The sequence below is a fragment of the Trametes versicolor genome (assembly GCF_000271585.1).
Source record: "Trametes versicolor FP-101664 SS1 unplaced genomic scaffold TRAVEscaffold_3, whole genome shotgun sequence".
Classification (NCBI taxonomy): Eukaryota; Fungi; Basidiomycota; class Agaricomycetes; order Polyporales; family Polyporaceae; genus Trametes; species Trametes versicolor.
This window is the reverse complement of record NW_007360323.1, coordinates 2,229,146-2,247,745: the sequence shown is the minus strand read 5'-3', so window position 1 is coordinate 2,247,745 and position 18,600 is coordinate 2,229,146. Positions and strand designations below refer to the sequence as shown.

Sequence of the window (18,600 nt, the reverse complement as noted above, 5' to 3'; positions counted from 1 at the left end):
ACGACACAGACTCTACGCTGCCAGGTAGCCCAGCCTGGCGGATACCATATCACGACTAGAACGATCTTTGCACGTTAAAATGCACCTCGTTTACACGATGTAACACCCTTAATCATAGCGAGCTACGCTTGTACAATTGACCCATTTGCATCGAAATTCTCCCACTCTTCTCCAGAACTCACCCATCCCTCAAAGGGTCCTCCAGGCCCTTTCAGTGCATGCTTGGCCGCTTGGTATTCCGACGCCGTACGTTTACTGCCGTGATAGGTCCTCGAGCTATATCAACTGTTTAGCGACCATCTTAGACATATACTCGGCGCACCTACCCGTCATTAGGAACACCGGCCTTGCGTGCTACATCTTGATATAGCGCATACAGGACGAGCTTGGACAAGACAGGTCTTTCAAGATATCAGCAGCCTTGTTCGGAGTGGTCTGTCTGATGCGCTTATACCTGAACTTGGGATTATGTCGATGCTTGGGAGACACGCCTCGCCGGAAACCATTGATGAGAACCTCGCACTCGCGAGGAGACCCCGAGATCCAGCACAACGCTGCTGCACTTCAGCCACGATCGACGGTGATATATGCATACACTCACAATCGTTGCACCCGGATGGTGCAGGGACATCGAGAGCGAAGCGCGAGTGCACGAAAGGGACTGATGTGTAAACGATCGACGCCTCGTTCAGTCGGTGTGGGGCGGTAAGACCTGCAGCGGGCAGCGGGATAGGCAGATGGCATTATCGTTTGAAGCAGCTGACGACCGACCATTGACGCAACGGAGCCTTGCATATAGCGCTCTTGTGCAATCTGCGGCCACCTCCTCGTGCATAGAGGGAGCTACTTCGCCGATGATGATTCGGTCGATGTAGACTGGGTGCAGGAGTCGAGACGCCAGCGCGCCCTGTATGCCGAGGACGTTCCATGCCGCTATCTTGTCGCTGCAAGACATGGACAGGGTCGGCGGAGAGTCCGCGCGTCCTGGTTTTGTGCGCATCACGCCGTATAGGGAGTAGTTGTCTCGTCCTCTGGCCGTCGAAGGAGAATACGCAGGTGGTTCGGGACGTGCGACCGAGTCCTTGAGAGCCGCCATTTCGGCGCCCTGGAAGGACGCGAGGTAGCGCGTCGATGCGTCTCCGCCTGTCGAATGCCCGTGAGTTCATGCGCAGTTTGCAGAAAAATATAGCATACATGGAACAGTAGATATGTACATATCCAGTTGGACGCCCTCGCGTAGCATAAATCGACCATCCGCATCCCGGATGAGCCAGGGTGACGCGTAGTCCGAGTCTTCAGAGCAGACGCGCGCAGTCTCTTCCAGCAGCCACCGAATAGCTCCGCGCCTGGCTAGCACTTCAGCATGACTGTCGTGCAGAGCGTCGCCGGATTTGGGAAGTCGCTCAGCAGGTAGACACTTGGAGCCAGTCCCCAGTGATACAACTTTGAGCTGCTCAGCAGTGCGCAGAACGAAAGCCGCGAGGATGGTGAATTGACCGCTGGGAGGTTTGAAGTTCAGCTTAGAGTATGTCGCAAGCACAAGAGAGGTGACATGATCTGGAGAGTCGTCGACCATGCATAACAGAGTCCAAACGCGGCTACCGGCCAGAGACCAGCAGTGAGGATTGGAGAAAGAGCAGTTAACGGCGCTTCCCAAAGCGGGTGCCTGCAATTACAGGACGAGATGGGATCGGGGGTTGCTTGGCGTGGAGAGCGCCCGTTGAAGCTACCCCACTCCGCCCCACAACGTCGCCCTGTCCAGGGCGGTCACTGCGGTTTGGCTACGGAGCACTCCATACACGCAGTACACCCATGACCGCCTCGACGATGACGAGCCTCCTGCGCGAAATCGCATATAAGAGACCCACACTCCACCTACATGGCTTCCACATACACTCCCTCATCACACCCTGCGCACGAATCCCCACTACTGTCCAACTACCGCAGCTCACATAACCGTCTCTTACGTCTAACGATGCCGTTCTTCACCCGCCGCTATGAAAACCGCGAGGCTACCACCCGTCGCACGGGCGGCTTCCGCGCTCGCTTCGGAAGGAAGGATCCCGATCGGGTCGCCGGTGGCTACAGTGAGCATGCCCTTCCGCGGTCCACGTCCGTCTGGTGACTTACCGCGTCTCTCCGTGTGACTTCAGAGGCCGCCCTGGCGAATCCCAACACGACGCGCACAGGCAGGAAACGCGCGGAACACGAGTTGAAGGCGATGGTATGTCCCGTCACACGCTCGCGCTGTATGGAGGACTTCTCTGACCGCCGCGCTTTCGCCATCCAGGGTCGCGGAGACGAGGCGCACGTCCCTTTCATGACGAAGGTCAAGCGCACGCTGGGCATTCGCAGCACGCCGCGTCGCGAGAGGACGCATCGCTCGAGCAGAACGCTCAGGAGGAGGGTTTAAGCGTTAACCCACGACATGTCCCCAGCTTGAAGCTCAGAGCCGACGACGAAATCCAACGACCAGGACTTACCCTATGACGGACAATTGTTGTACAATTACTGTGTATTCTACTTCTGTGATAATCGTGATACCCCTTCCTGCTATTGTTGAATGTTTGCACCTCGTTTTTCAACTGCCATTGTGTCGAGCGGTAACGAGTTTCACGTTATTGGTTGATATTCCTTGTCGTACGTAAGTAAAGTACATGCGTCATGATGGTCGTGAATGAATAAAGAGATCTACAGAACAGGGGCCAGGATCCTCGACGATAGGCTTGCCCGGCAAGCGATAGGAGGGCTCATACAGTTACGCGGGTGGAAGTGAAGTCGAGAGATGCGAGAGGATAACGTATGTACAGTAAGGCAGCGAGAGGGGGAGGGCAGAGTCGCTCAGCTCGACGAGAGCACAGGCTGCCACGTTCCCGGGGACAGCTCCTCGAGGTGGTAGAGGATCACACGATCCCAGGAGACGGGGATCATGTTCGTCTGCGCGAAAGGAGAGCGTAAGCGACGTGTTTTCGGAGACACGAGGTGACGAGGCTGCGAGGAGCCGCGGGCGCATGCTTACCTGCAGGAAGTGGCAGCACGCGCGCGCAATGCGGCGCGCCACAGTTTGGAGCTCGACTCGTCCGTCGTAGGTATCGACCGGGAGCTCGTATGTCATGGAATTGTAGCCCGTCCACTACAGAGATCTCCGTTCAGGACTCTGCTCAAACAATTCACATGCGTGGAAAAACACGTACCTTGACTTTGAGGATGATCCTGCCCCGCCCATCGGCGTTCAGGTCATACGGACTATAGTCGTAGTTGTTCGAGAGGTGCGCGTCGGACATAGCCTCCCCGAGCGTGATGCCGCTCCGGAAGCCGCCCTTGCGCTTGAACTTGACCACCGTCGAGCTCATCCGCCGGTAGCCGTCGAGCGTCGGCCGGCTCCCCATGCGCGAGAGCGAGCGCGACATGGAGTGGCGGCGGCGCATGTACGGCGCGCCGTACTGGCGATCCGCGTAGTAGGGATCTCCCAGGGCGAGATCGTCGTACGCTGCGGCAGGACGGTGATCAGACTGGGGGCCACACACAGGGACGGCGCATGCTCACCTCGGCCGAACTGGCTGATCGTGCGTTGAGGAGTGTATACTGGGTAGGCAGCTTGCGGGTAGCCCTGATAGACGATGTGGCGTTAGCCAGCTCGCTAGGACGTAGAGGGCAATCCCGGACGCTACTCACCTCTCCGTAGGCACCTGCATAGATCGGGTCCTGGTACCCAAACTCGGTCGGGTGGACTCCGAAGGCGGGCGCGCCGTGCGACAGGGAGTGCTGAAGGGGGTAGCCGAAGGGCTGGGCGTTGTAGCCGTCGTATGCAGAGTACGCCATAGCGAGTCAGACGAGCTGGTAGACAGAGTCGGGGGTGGGGTGTGGGAAGACGCAAACGGGGCTGCGTGAAGCTGGCGGCGCGAGCGCAGGCTTCTTATATGTTTCCGTGTTCGTGTGGCCACCACGGGCGTGTGCGTGGCCCGAGGATCACAATGGGTGAACGCGCTCGCCTCGAGGTGGGATGGGGGAAACAATGCAATGCCGAAGAGTGGTCGAGCCCACCCCCTGCCAGATATGGCGCGGGCGGATTGGCAGGGCCGCTGGAGAGGGAAGAGCAGCGCCGTGCTATAGATGTGAGAACCGCTCGCCCTCGGCCCTGCCGATTTTTAAGAAACATGGCCTCGAGGAGAGACTGTCTGGCAGCACTTCTGCCCCTGAGAGATGATCGCGAGCGCGATGGGAGAGTGAGAGTGCCGCCCGCTGCGAGAGTTGCCAGAACGGTCGACAGGCCGGAACTATGAGGTGCCTTCGGAAATGAAGAAGGTACTCCAGGGATCCCTTGTGACGTTGCTACGGGCTACGGCAAACCTGCGTGTGACCAGTTTCAGCACAGAAGTCCTGCCTGACGCATCGCATAATGGAATATCTGAATACGAGGACTTACGTGGACTGAATCTTCAGCGGCATCGGGCTCTCAAGCCATGGCTCATGATGGGTGTACAATCTTGGCGCGTCGTGGGCGGTTTTGACTATTCAGGCCCATATCTAGACACGACTACCCTTTATTGTGTGACGAGTTTTGGGACAATCCAGTAAACAGGATGGACGATGGCGATGAACATGATGGTAGACGGAGACAGAATAAAGGATGGGATAGGATAGGATGCGGCAGAGAGCGAGGCGTGGCGGGATTCGCCGATGGCTGTGCAAATTCGTCTCAGTGTGGCCCAGCGGGAGGTCGTTCACAAACTCAAAACTCTACCTCTTACCACATCGTATCCTGATATCCTGGACTACCCGTGGTGGAACCGTACGCCGGGAATACATAACGGACGTATGTTTTGGTAGATATCTCTCCATACGCCCACGGCCACCGTGGCGGTCGCGCACAGCGCGCACCGGGGACTTCGAGTCCCATCGTCCTTCAGGATGTTGATTGCCTTTCGAGGTCCGTCCATCCAAATGCCTCGGCCTCAGCTTCCACGCTGCAGCGCACTTATGTCGGCGCACCCACGGGCGATACGCTTCGCATTCTCTTCGTATCGCCATTCAATACCTCCTGGCCGCAGCCGCTCGTGGTCCTTGGAACACAGCTGTGATCATGCCTTGCGCCTCAAGCATGGCTGCAGCAGCGGCAGCGGCATGGCGTAACCCGTCGCTCATGCGATGTATCATCCTGTGGAGCAGCTCGGACCTCAGTCGCAGATCATCGACCTCGATTACCCGTGGGCATCGAGCTTCGAATCATGTTGGCTCACGTTTGTTGCGTAGCCGGAGGGTAGCGCACGGCGGGACGCCGGGAAGAGCTCGAGTGGACGGATCAACGAATGTCGCCAACTGCGATCTACAATGCGGGACCCACGAGGAACCCTTGTCCTGCGTGGAAGCACTCAGGCTCTGCTGACGAGCAGGGATCGTCCCATCGCTCCAGAGCGCTCGTCGCCCACAGAAGTGGCGTAAGCTGGACACACGGGGATCCCAGCCAGCCAGAAGCGAAGTCATAGGATATGAAAGCCGACAAGACGATGAATTACTCGGTAGCTACAGTATACAAGACGGGGTGACTATAGTATGTACAACGCGTGCGACGCGATTTTGGGTGTATCCTAGGCACAATAGCTTGGCGCATTTTGACGATGATCCTCGAACGCTGGAGCAGTATAGTACACGAAACAAAGTAAAAAGGACAGCTAAATGAGGGCGGTTTACACCTCCGCTGCCGGTGGCTGGCGAGCGAAGTGCTTTTTAAAGGACTGGAGCCTGGCGACTGCCTGCTTGATGATCGCGTCCAGCTTCTTGACGATTGGGGAAGACTGAGCGGGCTTGAGAGAGTGTGCGAGAGTATCATACGAGGGTGAGCTCACCTGCGCCCACAACCCGCGCCTAAAGAGCACGCTATACCCCATGCTCGAAATGCCCACGTCATCAACTGTGTCCGCGAAATTGAAGGTCGGGTCGACCGAGTAGGTGGGCGACGTGGCCTGGTATGAGACGTCAGAATGGCGCAAACGCGGGTACGGGGAAGTGATCGAACCATGGAACAGTCCGATACGGTGAACTCTGAGCCCGTCTCGTCATCCCACTCGGTGTAGAAGGCGGGGCGGTGGTGGAAAGAAGGCGGAGGAGAAAGGAATTCAGGAGAAGTCGTAGGAAGAACAAGGTGCAGCTCATTTCGGGAGGGATAGAAGACGTATTCGTCGTACTCTTCGTCTTCGTCGGCGTAGTACGCGTCGGCGAGAACGACGTGCCGCAGCTGGGGGACAGATTCGTGCATGGCGGCGAGATCGTAGGCTGAAGGGCGTGAAAACGAGGACGTGGGATGAGAGAGAGGAGGAATAGAGGACGGGGATCATGGTCGAGCTTTATGAGGGGCAAATTCGCGTAAGAGCCCGTGCGCTGGGGGCAAAGTCGCCGCCAATCCGAGTGAGAAGCTGCAGGGTCGACGCGGCAGCCGCGCTCGGGTACCACCTAAACGGCGACCATCCCGCTCTGATTGGAGGACGCCCGCCCTCCGCGGAGGATCTAGGTGCGTTGCTCGCGCAGCCACGCGACCTATTATCTCACAGAGTCAATGGGAGTCAAGCTATACCGTTCTGGACGACGCCGGGGGGCGAGCCGGGATGCGTTGATGAGTGGACGATGCCGACGCGCGAGCAAGGGGTCAAGCCAGCGTGCTGGGACATCGAGCTCAGGGAACATGGACAACAACGCTGCACCGACGCGCTGCAAGCCTCCGAGGCCTGTCTCGCCACAACGGAGACGAAGTCGAGCACCTCCCAGGGCAGGCACCGATCAACGATCGAGGGAGTGAATCCGGGGACGCAGCAGCTCGTCCGCCTAGCACATCGCTTGCAGCAGGGAGCTGAAACCTCTCCTCCGAGAGCAGTGCGCCCCGGAGTTGGAATGCACACCAGTGAGTCCCCTCCATGCTCCTGGGACATCGCAATGAGAGGTCCACCCAATACCGAACGCCCTCTCCCTCTGGGGAGGAGATCGGTATGTGGGGACGCGTCGGAGGGTCGCGGGTATATTGGCCTGGCGCTTGAGGGTCACCATCACGTGCACATGGTCACATCACGCTGGAGAGAGAAGCGCTCGCGGCTACGCACAAGTAGGAACGGGCGGCAGCGTCTTCTTCCTCAGAACCACCACCCATCCTACTTGGGCTCAAAGCAAGCTTGCGTGTCCGAGACTTCTCCCTCCAGTGTGATTGCATCAAGCAAAAGAAGACGTACCTCAAGCCTGAAGAGCCGTTCACAGAGTCTGCGTCAAGTCGTGTGAAGCAAGATATGCAAGACAAGAGTGTGCAACGTTCAAGACATCAAGAAAGACAATAGTGCCAAGACGACAGTGCGACGCAATCGAGTGAGAGTGGCCGAAGACAAGATGTCGCACGTACAAGGGCCCAACGGCACGTCAAGCAGCGAATAGAACGTCGCAGAGAATGCGCCGACTGCTCGAGTCAAGATATCAGCGTGATTCGCAAGGGAGGGACGCACCAAATGCCCATGTCCAGCAAGAGACTATGCTCGTCCAACACCCTGCCAAAAATCGCGAATTTTGAGCCGCTAGCAGGCCGTCGAGGTCTCAGCTGCGCGTCCGAAAATGGCCATTGTTCTCGCGGTGAGCTCGGCTCGGAATACAGCGCCCAGCGTACTGTCGTCTGGTTGCTTAGAGGCGGCTGGACGAGGGTATCGTTGTGGTAGATGCTGCATAGCGAGGAGGATGTCGTCCAGAGGGAGGGGAGCAATGCGAGACCATCGCTGGTCGCCGACCCGTACGCGTCGCAGGCGGCGGGGCAGTCGCGGAGTTGAACTGTCCCCACGGCCCACGGTTTTGCCGCGCCCAAAGGACAAGGGCAGCCCGACGATCGATCACTGGCCGCCGACTTGGACGGCAAGAGTGCGCTCGGGCTCAGACGGATGGAGGGCGTTGTCTCGCAGGACTCCGCAGAGCTCAGACTCGAGGGGACGGTGGACATCGCCAGAAAATTGCGGAAGGGTTGCGATTGCACCTTGCCGCATGCGGTTGCCCGTCCAGGGCCCCGCGACCAGCCGATGTTTCGATTGACGACACCCGGCCCGACGCCTCGGTCTTCAAGCTTCCCCCCTCCATCTTGCTCTCCCCAGCTCGACAAACGCAGCTCATACACTACTCCACGAGCGACCCCTTGTCTCCCCGCCATACCATCGTATACGCCGCGCTCACCCTGCGATCACCAGAGATTTCGACATTGTCCCCCGGCTCGCGGAGGGTCGGAGTCTGAGCCACATGTCTTAGCCACCACTTGGCGCCCCGCACGCTCTGCGCAACGACATTCCCATCGCGTCGACGCGCTCCTCGACCTCGCGCGGCCGCTGCACACCAACCCCTCCCCTCGCCTGGGGACAGACTCGCCTACCTCCCCGGACCCTGGCCGGCGCCACGACCCTTCCCCCATAGGACACACTTCGGAACAGGCCGTCACCTAGCTCGCCTCCGACTCCGGTCCTTCCTCCGATGGCCAATTGTCCAGAGTGTCCGGGCCCGGTTAGCGAGGACCTATACGCCTCCCAAATTGCTAGTACGACTGCCTTTTTTGCTCCCCATCTTGCTTCTCCCACCTGCCCCCTCGTCGCGTGAACACATCGGCGGATCCCCGGCAACAAGCCCACGAACATCGACGCAAGGTAGCCTATGCAGCCGCCCTTGTGCCTTCGACCTAGGTATAAAGAGTACCAAAGGGCTGCCACCGCTACTTCGCTCTACAACTCCCCTGCTTTGGCTCCCACACTTGCCAAATTGATCGCGAACGCGGGGATGGGGTCGCCCAAACGGACATCAGCCATGCGTCAGCGTGCGTCCCGCTAAACCTTACACGGCAGCTCCCGTCCGTGTCAGGGCTATTCGCGTACATTTTTCAAGTTCGAAAGCAACGACCATTCCCCACTTTGCATTGGCACAGCTCATCTGTGTACTCGTCGTATGCCCTTCACGGACTTGGGGCCATCTTCTTGGGGGCCCTCTGATCGACGTTTAGGACACAGCAAGCGTGGTGAGTATGTTGATCTAATTCTTTGCGTACTTACTGTTCTTGACCGATGGCAGGACTACGTACTCCAAACACAACACTTCGATCGTGGCCGACTTCTCTGGCTGAAGCTCGTGTACGGCGTATGACCACAGCTGAAGTTTCTGGCGGCTCAGCCATTACTGTTGCACCGGTCCGACCGCCGCAGCCATAGGACTCCCCGGTGGTCCACGATCCCTCACCGTTCTTCATCGCTCCAAAACACGCTTCAACACCTACTGCCAATCGCCATTGCGTACGGCTTGCACCCACCTCATCATCCTCCATACTCTCTCATCTAGGTGATCGCCCGTCGGGCTCACGCAGGCCGGCTAGTTTTTTCAATTTCAAGTCCACCATTCCGTCGTCGTCATACGGCTCAGTCGACCGGTCAGCAAACAACTGCCGATGACTTGACACGCCCTTGGTCACTGTCTAATATCGGGCCGCGGAAACTCCTCCACACACCGTCGCTAGCCTCGCCAACTGCCTTGCTTGCACCTGCCTCTGCGATCTCTTCCGCGTCCCTTCCTCTCACAATGGGTCCATGGTCTCTGCCAACCGCTCATTAGGGGGGCGACTTCTCCTACTTGGTATCGAAGGCTAGATCCTTCCTCGCTCTCTCTCTCTTAGGACGTATAGCATATGCGCTACCGAGTCGCGAGTCGCGCTCGTGTACCGCTGCACTATCCGTCGATCCTATTTGCCAGACTTGCCTCGCCTGCTTACTCGCCTTCCTCCGCCGATTCGGATCTCCCCGATGGTCTACCACCTCTTCGTGGGTGCTACGCCGCGAAGCACCCACCGCACTGCCACCTCATAGCAGCAGCTAAACTGTCTAGGCTCTACCCAAAAGCGTGGACTCCTGGACACACATCATTACGCCATGTCCCCGCACAACGCGACGGCCCCAGGTTTCACGGATACGCTTGCCTATCTGCTGCCGTAACAGCCTGCACACCGCTCTCGCAGCACGTCCACACATAACGTAACGAAGTTTGGTAGACCTGTTCATAAATGCCATTATGTTTATCAAGTCCTAGTCGTTCGTTATCACGTATGAGAAGGTAAGGAAGCTGCTGCCGCAACAATCCTTGCTTCGCAAATCGACGATATCTCGCGCCCGATGGATCTGACTCGATGTTCCCGAAAGGATGGGTAAGTACTCCTCCGCGCCCACTCTCCATAATTTCCACGAAGGTGGAAGAATAATGCGTGTCCTCGTTCACCGGGAACGGCGCGAGAACAGCGTCAAGACGAGATAAATCAGATCACGGCTTTTCGCAAAGGTACATGCAGGGGTTCGAGCTAGCGAGGTGCACGTGAAAGTGTTAGACGTCCACAAGACTAAATGAGATGCATTGGCGTGGATATCGTTCAGAAGTTTCTCAAGAGATGGATATCTAAGGACCATTAACCCCTCGACTGGGAGGCACATATAACTAGGATACATACAGAGTAGGAGGATACACGCGGGTTTGGGTAATTGATACATTGGAGCTAGGGCGTTCGGGTATGTCATTGATTCGTATGCAGTCGTCACTATCGTCGAGCACACCCGTACTTCAGGCGTTGAAAGCGCCGCCAGCACCGGTGGCAGGGGCGCTCGGCGCGCCAGCCTCCGTAGCAGGGGGAGCCCCGCCCACGGCGGCGCGCTGCCCGTTGTTGTCGAAGCTCGCGCGCCGCGCATCAGCAGCAGCCGCGGCCTGGGCGTGGATTTGCGACAGCTTGCTCTCGCGCAATTGCTGGAGACGGCACAAGCGTTAGTGCACACGGCTACGCGCAAATGAGAGAGAGACGCGGGACGTACGTCATTCTGTGCCTTGCGCTGCTGCAGCTCGTCGAGATGTCTGCGTTTCTGCTCGAGATCTTGCTCGAGCCGCGCCTCGTGCTGCTGCTTGATCTGTAACAGAGCGGGCGCATCGTAAGGGACGGTCGCGAGGGGGTGATGGCCCGGCGCGCGAGCGGTGGAGCAGGGGAATGGGAGCGTACCTGGACGGTCTTCTCCGCGTTCTGCTCGTTGGAGATCGCCGCGTCGTGGTTGTGCACGGCGCGGTTGAGGGCCTTGGCGGCCTTGTGCTCGTTCTCGACGGCCTTGTCGAGCGCGTGTTGCGCCTTGTCGGCGGTCTGTGGACGGCGGACGGTGAGCGTGGACGCGCGGGGACCGGAGGGGGGAGGGTGCGGTCGCCGGCTGTGCGAGTGAATAGGAACGGGATGTGCACACCTTGATGCTCTTGTTATGCGTCTTTTCGGCGCCGGAGAGGTCCTTGATGGTGTGATCCAGGTTCTTCTGGTCCTCGCGCGCCTCCTTTGCGATCATCTTCTCGACCTGGCGGACCTCTGGGTTTTCGGAGAACGTGTCGGACTTTCCGAAGAGCGGCATGACGGCGGAGAGTGGGGTGGTTGGATGTAGAAATGTGGACGAGAGGTTGGTGGGCGTGACGGCAGGGGGTGCCGGCATGCTTTATAGGCCAGTGTGAAGGGTGCAGCGTCATCGGGCTGTCGAGGGGGAGCGGGACCCACTCTGCAGACTTGTGGCACTCGGAGTGCACGACGATCGTACTAGGACGCCGTATAACTGCCATTCCGGGCGAATGATGTCACCGGGCGCGCAGCAACCCCCGCTTTCACTGGCGGATGATGATTGGACGATGCGGGGGAAGAGCGTTCTGGAAGGGGAGGTTAATTGATTTTGCTCTGGAAGGGGAAAGACCCCCGAGTGCCAGGGGCGGGGCGCTGCTGCGAATTCGCGGGGTCTGCCAAGTTTTACGCTCAGGCCGAGGCAGGGAAGGGGAATATAGGGCGGAGGCGTGCGCCAGCAACGGAGTGCTCTTCTTCCGCTGCTAGGCTCCTCCTGTCACTTTCGCTACTATCAGTGCTCCCGCCTATCTTCCCACTCCGCCCCCTCACACTCCTTGATGTCCAACCACCTCCCCCTCCCACACGACTACGCCGACAACGATACCCCCCAGCCGCCTCGCCACCGGCCACACGACCTTGACCACGACCTCTTTGCGCTCGAGGGCGTCGAGAATCCACTCCCCTCTCCGCCCTACCGTCGGGTCCCATCCACATCACAAGTTCTCATCGCACCCTATCCGGAGCAGTCTCCGGCGTACATGTCCCGCGCTAACTTGGAACTTGACGACTCTGACATGCCCGAGGAGACTCACTTTGACGAAAAGCGCTCTCACCACGATGAAAAGCGCCCCGAGAACGGCACGAAGGGCAAGCACGCCGTCCACTATGACGACACCCCGAGCCCGCACGTAGACAGGTTCGAGCCACAACCCATCTCGTCTCGTGCTTCCTCCATCGCTGGCACGGACGATGAGGATGAAGAGTCTGCATACGACTGGAGCGGCGAGGAGGATTTGGTAGATGAAGAAGCTAAATTCGAGCAGGCCATGGGTGTCAAAAAGAAACGAAAGTTTGGCTGCATCCGGTGCGTCTCTTATGTGCCACCTCCTCCGCAGCTTTCCACCCTCATACCGCTCGCTTAGCCTCATCACGCTTCTGTTCTCCACCCTCATCGGCTCGACCTTTCTCTCCGGACTCATCATCACCCCGGCGCTGCTCATCCACTTCTTGTGGTACAAGCCACACCCCGACGAACACCGGAAATTCGTCAAGGACAACGTCGAGGCCTGGCTCTTCTGGGCGGCTGCTAATGTCTCCATCTCCTGGGCTCTTGCGCTCATTGTCGACATCATCCCGGTCATCATACGATGGGTCATCTCTCTGGCATGGGGCCACGTGAGCGAGCTCATCAAGAGCCGTCTCGAGCTGTACAACAGCGTGAAGGATACGATCAAGCCCGCGCTGTATGCCGCGAGTTGCTGGGTCAGCTGGGTCATCCTGTTCAACAATATCTTCAAGCTGTACGACATGGATAACGAGGACCAAAGTCGAGCGTCGTATACGCCCAGGGTATGTCCTGCGAAGTCCTGTATACGACTGCTCTCACAGTTACATGCAGGTGTACCAAGGCATCGAGTTCCTTTTCTTCTTTGCCCTTGTTATATGTGCGCAGAGGATGTTGTCACACTTCATCGGTATGTACCTACCTCATAAGAAATTAGCACACGTCTGACCGGATTCATCAGCCTTCTCATTCCATCGTACCGCATACAAGGAGCGTCTTGACGGTGTACAAGAAGCACTCCGGGTCATCGAGAAGCTGCGCATGTACCGTCCGAAGCGCCGTCATGCGGCCAAGTCTTCCTTCGGTCGCACGACTCCCAGTGCATTGGTCGGCCTGCTCACACCAGCTCACGAAAAGGACCGCTTCCTCGGTCACTCGAGACCCAGTACCCCCGGTGGCTCGCGCGCTGGCACTCCTGATTTCGGTGGCCAAGACAGCGACGACGACCGGGATGCGACCCTTGTGCAATCGAAGAAGAAGGGCAAGGCACGGACGAGCTGGGTTCCTCACCCCCGTGGCCAATCCGACCCCACGAACCTCCACAGCCAGCGGCCGGACCTACAGCTTGACGTGAACGAGCAGCACCGGTACCCCCCATCCCCGCTTGCACAAAGCCCTGCGAACGCGAACGCGCCCCCCGCGCGTGCCCACCGGCGGAGCTCCGACTCGGACGAAGACGCAGCGGCGATCGTGCAGCAGGCGGCGACCTCCGCCGCGAAGGTGCTCAAGTCCGCGATGCTGCACGACGCGCGCGGGATCCGGGGCACGAAGGACGGGGAGGAGGCGCTGGGCGGGCTCGTGTGGAACGTGACGTCGTCGCACGAGGCGAAGCGGCTCGCGCGGTCGATCTGGACGGCGTTCCGCGAGCCCGGGCGCGGGTACCTGATCCCGACGGACCTGGTGCCCGCGTTCGGGGGGAAGCTCGAGGAGGCGAAGAAGGCGTTCGCGGTGTTCGACACGGACAACAACGGGGACCTGTCGCGCGCGGAGATCAAGACGACGCTGCTGAAGGTGTACAAGGAGCGCCGGTTCCTGAGCCGCTCGATGCGCGACGTGGGCGAGGCGCTGAAGACGCTCGACGGGATGCTGCTGTTCATGGCGTTCTTGATTTTGTTCTTCATCTCGCTGAGCGTGTTTGGCGTGAACATCGAGAGCTCGCTCACGAGTCTGTACACGATCGGTATTGGCGCGAGTTTCATCTTCAAGAACTCGGCGAGCAATGCGTTCGACGCGATCATGTTCTTGTTCGTCACCCAGTGCGTAGTTTCCATACACCTCAACTTGGAGAGAATGCTGACAGGCTCTCGTAGCCCCTTCGACACGGGCGACCGCTGTTTCATCGATGGTGCGCTTTCCACTGTTCGACCCCCACCCGCCGTATTAATTATGGGTCCGCAGATGAGAACCTTGTTGTCAAGAAGATGGGGTTGTTCGCTACGATCTTCACGCGCTCGGACGGTACGGAGACATACTACTTCAACAGCCAGCTGTTCAACAAGTTCATGTGAGTGACTATATCCAACCTCTCCGCTTTGACGTGTACTGACAGGGTTGCGCAGTACGAACGTACGGCGGAGTGATGTACGTCTATGCGTGCGAACCTGGCACACCGCTACTGACATGGTGTACGATTTTTAGAAAACGGCAGAAAATCTGGTGATGCAGGTTGCATGGCAGACGCCGATGGAGAAGCTCGACCAGCTCGAGAAGTGTCTATGCAAGTGGCTCGAGACGGAGGAGAACCGGTGGTACCAGCCGACGACGTCCGTCACACTCCAGCACATCGACTACCAGCGCCACCTCGAGATCACCATCGGTATCCCGTACAACAGCAACTGGCAGTAAGTCTCTTCACCCCCTATTCATCTGGACCCCCTCATGAACCGCATCATAGGGACTGGGGCCTCCGGAATCAGCGCAAGACCGCATTCTACGCGGCCGTGAACTACTACTGCCGGCAGCTGGGCATCACCGCGTACGAGTCGCCGCTCCCAGTCGCGTTCGCGAACCAGGAGACGGGCGAGGTGCTCATGCCGGACATCGACGCGACGCCCGCGGGCGACGAGGACGTGGACCCGCTCGAGTCGCCGGGCGGCGCGGAGCCCGTGGACCGCCGCGACGCGCCCGCGAGCAAGGAGCGCATGCTCGGGTTCCAGGCGCCGCCCGAGGACGGGTTCCCGAGCGGGCTAAGGAGGCGCAAGCCGCGGAGCAAGAAGGCGATCCTGCGCTCGTTTGGCGCTGATGGTTTCTGAGCTCTTGCCGTTGGCTCGATGTTGTTGCTGGCACACTCGCGTCTCTCTTCATTTCAGACTGTTTCGTTACAGTCGGGCGCGGGCCGGGCGGTGTGGTGTATATGGAGGAAGGCTGGATATACCGGGTATATAGCGGTGGTCCTTACGGACGATTTCTGTGCTTGGTTATTGGACGATGATGATGACACGTTTGACTTGATACGATCCCACACATACAACCTTGCATCTGCATATAGAATACTCATCCATTCCGTTCCAGACTGTCGCATATAGACGGTCTCCTGTGCTATCCTACAGTACCTCTCGAGACCAGTGCTCTCGCTAAACACATACGTACGACCCTCGGTGCTAGCAATCGAATCCTCGTTAAACGTTATCATTATTCTCGAGCCACCTGCCGACCATGCCCATGCAGCGCAATCACGCAGGCGTGATGTTGAACCACTTGTTGAACACGAGCTCCGGGTCGTACTTCTTCTTAATCTGCTGCAGCTTCGAGTAGTTGACTCCAAACAGCAGCTTCGCCTTGTCGACAGGCACCGCGCCCTCCGTCGCCGACGCATCGCTGTCCGGACCTGCACCACCACAATAACATAGCCGTCAGTCACCAGGCACACCGCAAAACGCACCCCCACAACCAAAAGGCACGCAGTGACGTACTGTAGTTCCCGTACCCCACGCTCGCCTCCGTCCCGAACAGCCCTATGAGCTCACGCGCCGCATCGCGCGCGTACGCGAGCGCGGCCTCGCCGTCGTCGCGCGCGTACACCGCGGCGAGGATGTTCGGCACGAGCGCGCGCGGGTAGGCCGTCGCGTCGTCCGGCACCGCGTTCGCGGCGGCGAGCGGGAAGTACTCGAGCAGCAGCCCGATGTGGTACTCCTGCGACGCGGTGTGCGCGGCGACGCGCTCGAAGACGGTGGGGAGGATGGAAAGCGGGAGCGGGGAGGGCGCGAACGCGCCCTTCATGTACGCGTTCTGGCCGGGCGTCACGATCTGGTTCTGGAGCGCGTTGAGCGACTCGTAGGGGATCTCCTTGGTCATGTCCGCGACGGGCTCTGTGCGTGGACTGTGGTTAGTTGGTAGAGGGGGCGGGGGACACGGGCGTTCGTACTTAGGTCGAAGAAGGCTTTGTAGGCCTGGCGGCCCTCTTCCTCCGAGCCGTTGTAGAACAGGAAGGCGACGATGGCGGGCTGTGTGCAGGTCAGCAAGGGCATGACACGATCCCGGACCCGAAGACGAAGGGGCGACATGCCTGATGCCCGGGCCCGCGCGTGAAGATGTGAATCAGGCCCTCCTTCCCGGATGGCCCGTTGTTCCACCACGCCTCCGTCACCTTGAAGAGCTTGTCGAGCACGTCGGGCGTGAAGACCGCGGGGCCCGCGAAGACCGTGCGTCGCTGAGGGTGCAGCTGCAGGACAAACTCGGTGACGACACCGAAGTTCGAGCCCCCACCGCGGAGACCGAAGAAGAGGTCTGCGTTCTCGGACGCGTTCGCAGTGCGGATGGCGCCGTCGGCGGTGACGACCGTAGCCTAAGTCGAGGACGCGAGTGAGACGAGGGATGAAGAGTACACATCGAGTTCACCCACCTGTACGAGGTTGTCGATAGCGAGGCCGTATTCGCCGCTCAGCCATCCGTAGCCGCCGCCCAGGACAAGGCTGAGGGTGCTATGTCAGTGCTATCCATGCTATAGATGAATCACCGTGCACGACTGACCCGCCAACTCCAGTCTGTAGTGATACTTGTCAGCGTAGACAGACATAACAAGAGCAGCGACCACCTACGTGGTTGACCGTGCCGCCAACAGTAGCGAGCCCGTGCTCGATAGCGGCCTTGTCGACGGTCTCCCAGATCGCGCCGCCGCCAACGTAGGCGAGCTTCTTCTCGGGGTCGATGCGCGCCCCAGCCAAGTACCGCGAGAGGTCGATCACCAGCCCGCCCTCGCTCGAGGACGCGCCGGCAGGGTTGTGTCCGCCGCCCTTGATCGCGATGCGCAGACGGGCCTGCTTCGCATACGCGATTGCAGCGGATACGTCTGCCGCGTCCTTGACGAACGCGACGACCGCCGCCTTGCGTGCCGCGTTCTTCGCCCAGCGGGCGATGGCCTGGTCGTATCCGACGTCTTCGGGAGTGATGAGGTCGCCCTTGAAGGTCGATTTAAAAGCTTGGAAGTCGGTCATGTCGATCGATGTCTGTGGAACTGTGTTGTCTGCTTCCCCCAGGCCATCCCTGGTAAGTTTATATACCGCAAGCCGAGGCGTACGTGCACTCACTTCCGGGCTCGTTGTGTACGTAGTCCGACGGCTAGTGGAGAGCGTTTGCGGCACCCGGACTATCTGTGGGCACTATGCGTGTCTCGTCGGCCGCAGGCAGATGTCGTACAGAAACCGATGAGAAGCTGATCGGATTATGAACTAGGTTTTGCGTCTAGCTGCGTAGAAATGTTGCAATGCCCTGGGAATTGCAATATGTGCGCCGAGGTCCTGAGAACGCGAACCCATATGTAGCGCCAACGATAGTATGAGGTGATAGAGCCGCTGTACCGGCGGCATGCATAGCCTTGGTGCAGACCACACAAAAGCTGCGAAGGGTCCGGGTGTACGTATGATATGGCGGATCCGGGAGGAGTGCATGGCCCGGTTGAGACCGCGGTACTGGAGGTACTGTCCCGGATCCTCTGAAATGCGGATTGATCGCGGTCACTGACTGATCAAATGCTGTGTCGGCCGGACGCGTGCGTGCCACCGCGGTCGGGCCGCGCTTGTCCTTCGTACTTTCTTCCACTCCGTCCCGTAGGCTGGAGCGCCCCCATGGCTGTCTTTGGGACGCGAATCCCCTATTTCGCCCCCCTTATTGCATCGCTGTTGATCACAGCAGTCCACTCTTTTGTTCCGGCATACCCCAGCAACATCACCATCTCCCCCGGCGCGGAGGCCCATGCAGTCCTTCAAGTCAATTGGGCGTCCCAGAGCTTCTTCAAAACGGATGCTCAAATTGTCCTACGGCGTACACAGAACCCCGGCCTGAACCATGTAAATGCTATGAGCGTAGCAGCTATGAATGGAAGTAGCATGCTAAACTATATCCGCAGGGAGCGCTGGTTCATTTCAACGACTCTGTTGCCGCCGCCGCGACCGTAGCAAGTGGGATTCGTAACCTCTGCAGCGTTATGGCGGGTGCTGATTGTGTGTTGTTCATGGCAGCGACAACGCCCTGGGTTGCATTTGTGTCCTGTGACTCTAATATCACCGACACCAACGCGTCAGAAATCAATATCTTCGCTCGTGCCGAGAAGCTCGGAGCGATCGCTGGTGTATGTTGCTGCATTGTACACCCTGTTGTCGGAACTGACAAAGAAACATCATATACAGGTTCTTTATTCCCTCCACTC

General features: G+C 58.9%; 4 protein-coding genes across 4 annotated transcripts; 1 reads left to right on the top strand and 3 right to left on the bottom strand.

The window, feature by feature from the left end:
- Nucleotides 1-122: 122 nt before the first annotated feature.
- Nucleotides 123-4,483, bottom strand: TRAVEDRAFT_57068 (tRNA-specific adenosine deaminase; the record flags this gene model as incomplete). Its single annotated transcript, XM_008037004.1, has 11 exons — nucleotides 4,427-4,483; nucleotides 3,676-4,350; nucleotides 3,547-3,610; nucleotides 3,195-3,490; nucleotides 3,020-3,133; nucleotides 1,195-1,519; nucleotides 772-1,143; nucleotides 602-712; nucleotides 455-554; nucleotides 327-401; nucleotides 123-276 (listed from the first exon to the last, which is right to left on the bottom strand). The coding sequence occupies exons 2-11, from the start codon at nucleotides 3,820-3,822 to the stop codon at nucleotides 123-125; spliced, it is 1,758 nt and encodes a 585-aa protein (XP_008035195.1). The 5' UTR covers nucleotides 3,823-4,350; nucleotides 4,427-4,483.
- A 1,204-nt stretch (nucleotides 4,484-5,687) lies between these two features.
- Nucleotides 5,688-6,256, bottom strand: TRAVEDRAFT_44723 (uncharacterized protein; the record flags this gene model as incomplete). Its single annotated transcript, XM_008036869.1, has 3 exons — nucleotides 5,688-5,795; nucleotides 5,847-5,963; nucleotides 6,017-6,256. The coding sequence occupies 3 exons, from the start codon at nucleotides 6,254-6,256 to the stop codon at nucleotides 5,688-5,690; spliced, it is 465 nt and encodes a 154-aa protein (XP_008035060.1).
- A 4,249-nt stretch (nucleotides 6,257-10,505) lies between these two features.
- On the bottom strand, nucleotides 10,506-11,414 carry TRAVEDRAFT_63455 (uncharacterized protein; the record flags this gene model as incomplete). The annotated part of the gene is made up of 4 exons (XM_008037502.1): nucleotides 10,506-10,776; nucleotides 10,842-10,934; nucleotides 11,024-11,158; nucleotides 11,256-11,414. 4 exons carry the CDS (start codon nucleotides 11,412-11,414, stop codon nucleotides 10,597-10,599), a joined length of 567 nt encoding a protein of 188 aa, XP_008035693.1. The 3' UTR covers nucleotides 10,506-10,596.
- Nucleotides 11,415-12,095: 681 nt separating this feature from the next.
- Nucleotides 12,096-17,392, top strand: TRAVEDRAFT_144096 (uncharacterized protein). The gene is made up of 15 exons (XM_008037501.1): nucleotides 12,096-12,476; nucleotides 12,535-12,961; nucleotides 13,011-13,086; nucleotides 13,138-14,212; nucleotides 14,267-14,301; nucleotides 14,355-14,460; nucleotides 14,516-14,537; nucleotides 14,595-14,797; nucleotides 14,851-15,783; nucleotides 15,869-16,264; nucleotides 16,321-16,401; nucleotides 16,464-16,740; nucleotides 16,798-16,867; nucleotides 16,926-16,939; nucleotides 16,994-17,392. The coding sequence occupies exons 1-9, from the start codon at nucleotides 12,151-12,153 to the stop codon at nucleotides 15,206-15,208; spliced, it is 2,628 nt and encodes an 875-aa protein (XP_008035692.1). The 5' UTR covers nucleotides 12,096-12,150; the 3' UTR covers nucleotides 15,209-15,783; nucleotides 15,869-16,264; nucleotides 16,321-16,401; nucleotides 16,464-16,740; nucleotides 16,798-16,867; nucleotides 16,926-16,939; nucleotides 16,994-17,392.
- Nucleotides 17,393-18,600: the final 1,208 nt, after the last annotated feature.

Coding starts and splice junctions, on each gene's coding strand:
- TRAVEDRAFT_144096 (XM_008037501.1), top strand. CDS start 12,151: ATGTCCCGCGCTAACTTGGAACTTGACGACTCTGACATGCCCGAGGAG. Junction 14,302..14,354: donor CGACCGCTGTTTCATCGATG/GTGCGCTTTCCA, acceptor ATGGGTCCGCAG/ATGAGAACCTTGTTGTCAAG. Junction 14,798..14,850: donor CCGTACAACAGCAACTGGCA/GTAAGTCTCTTC, acceptor ACCGCATCATAG/GGACTGGGGCCTCCGGAATC.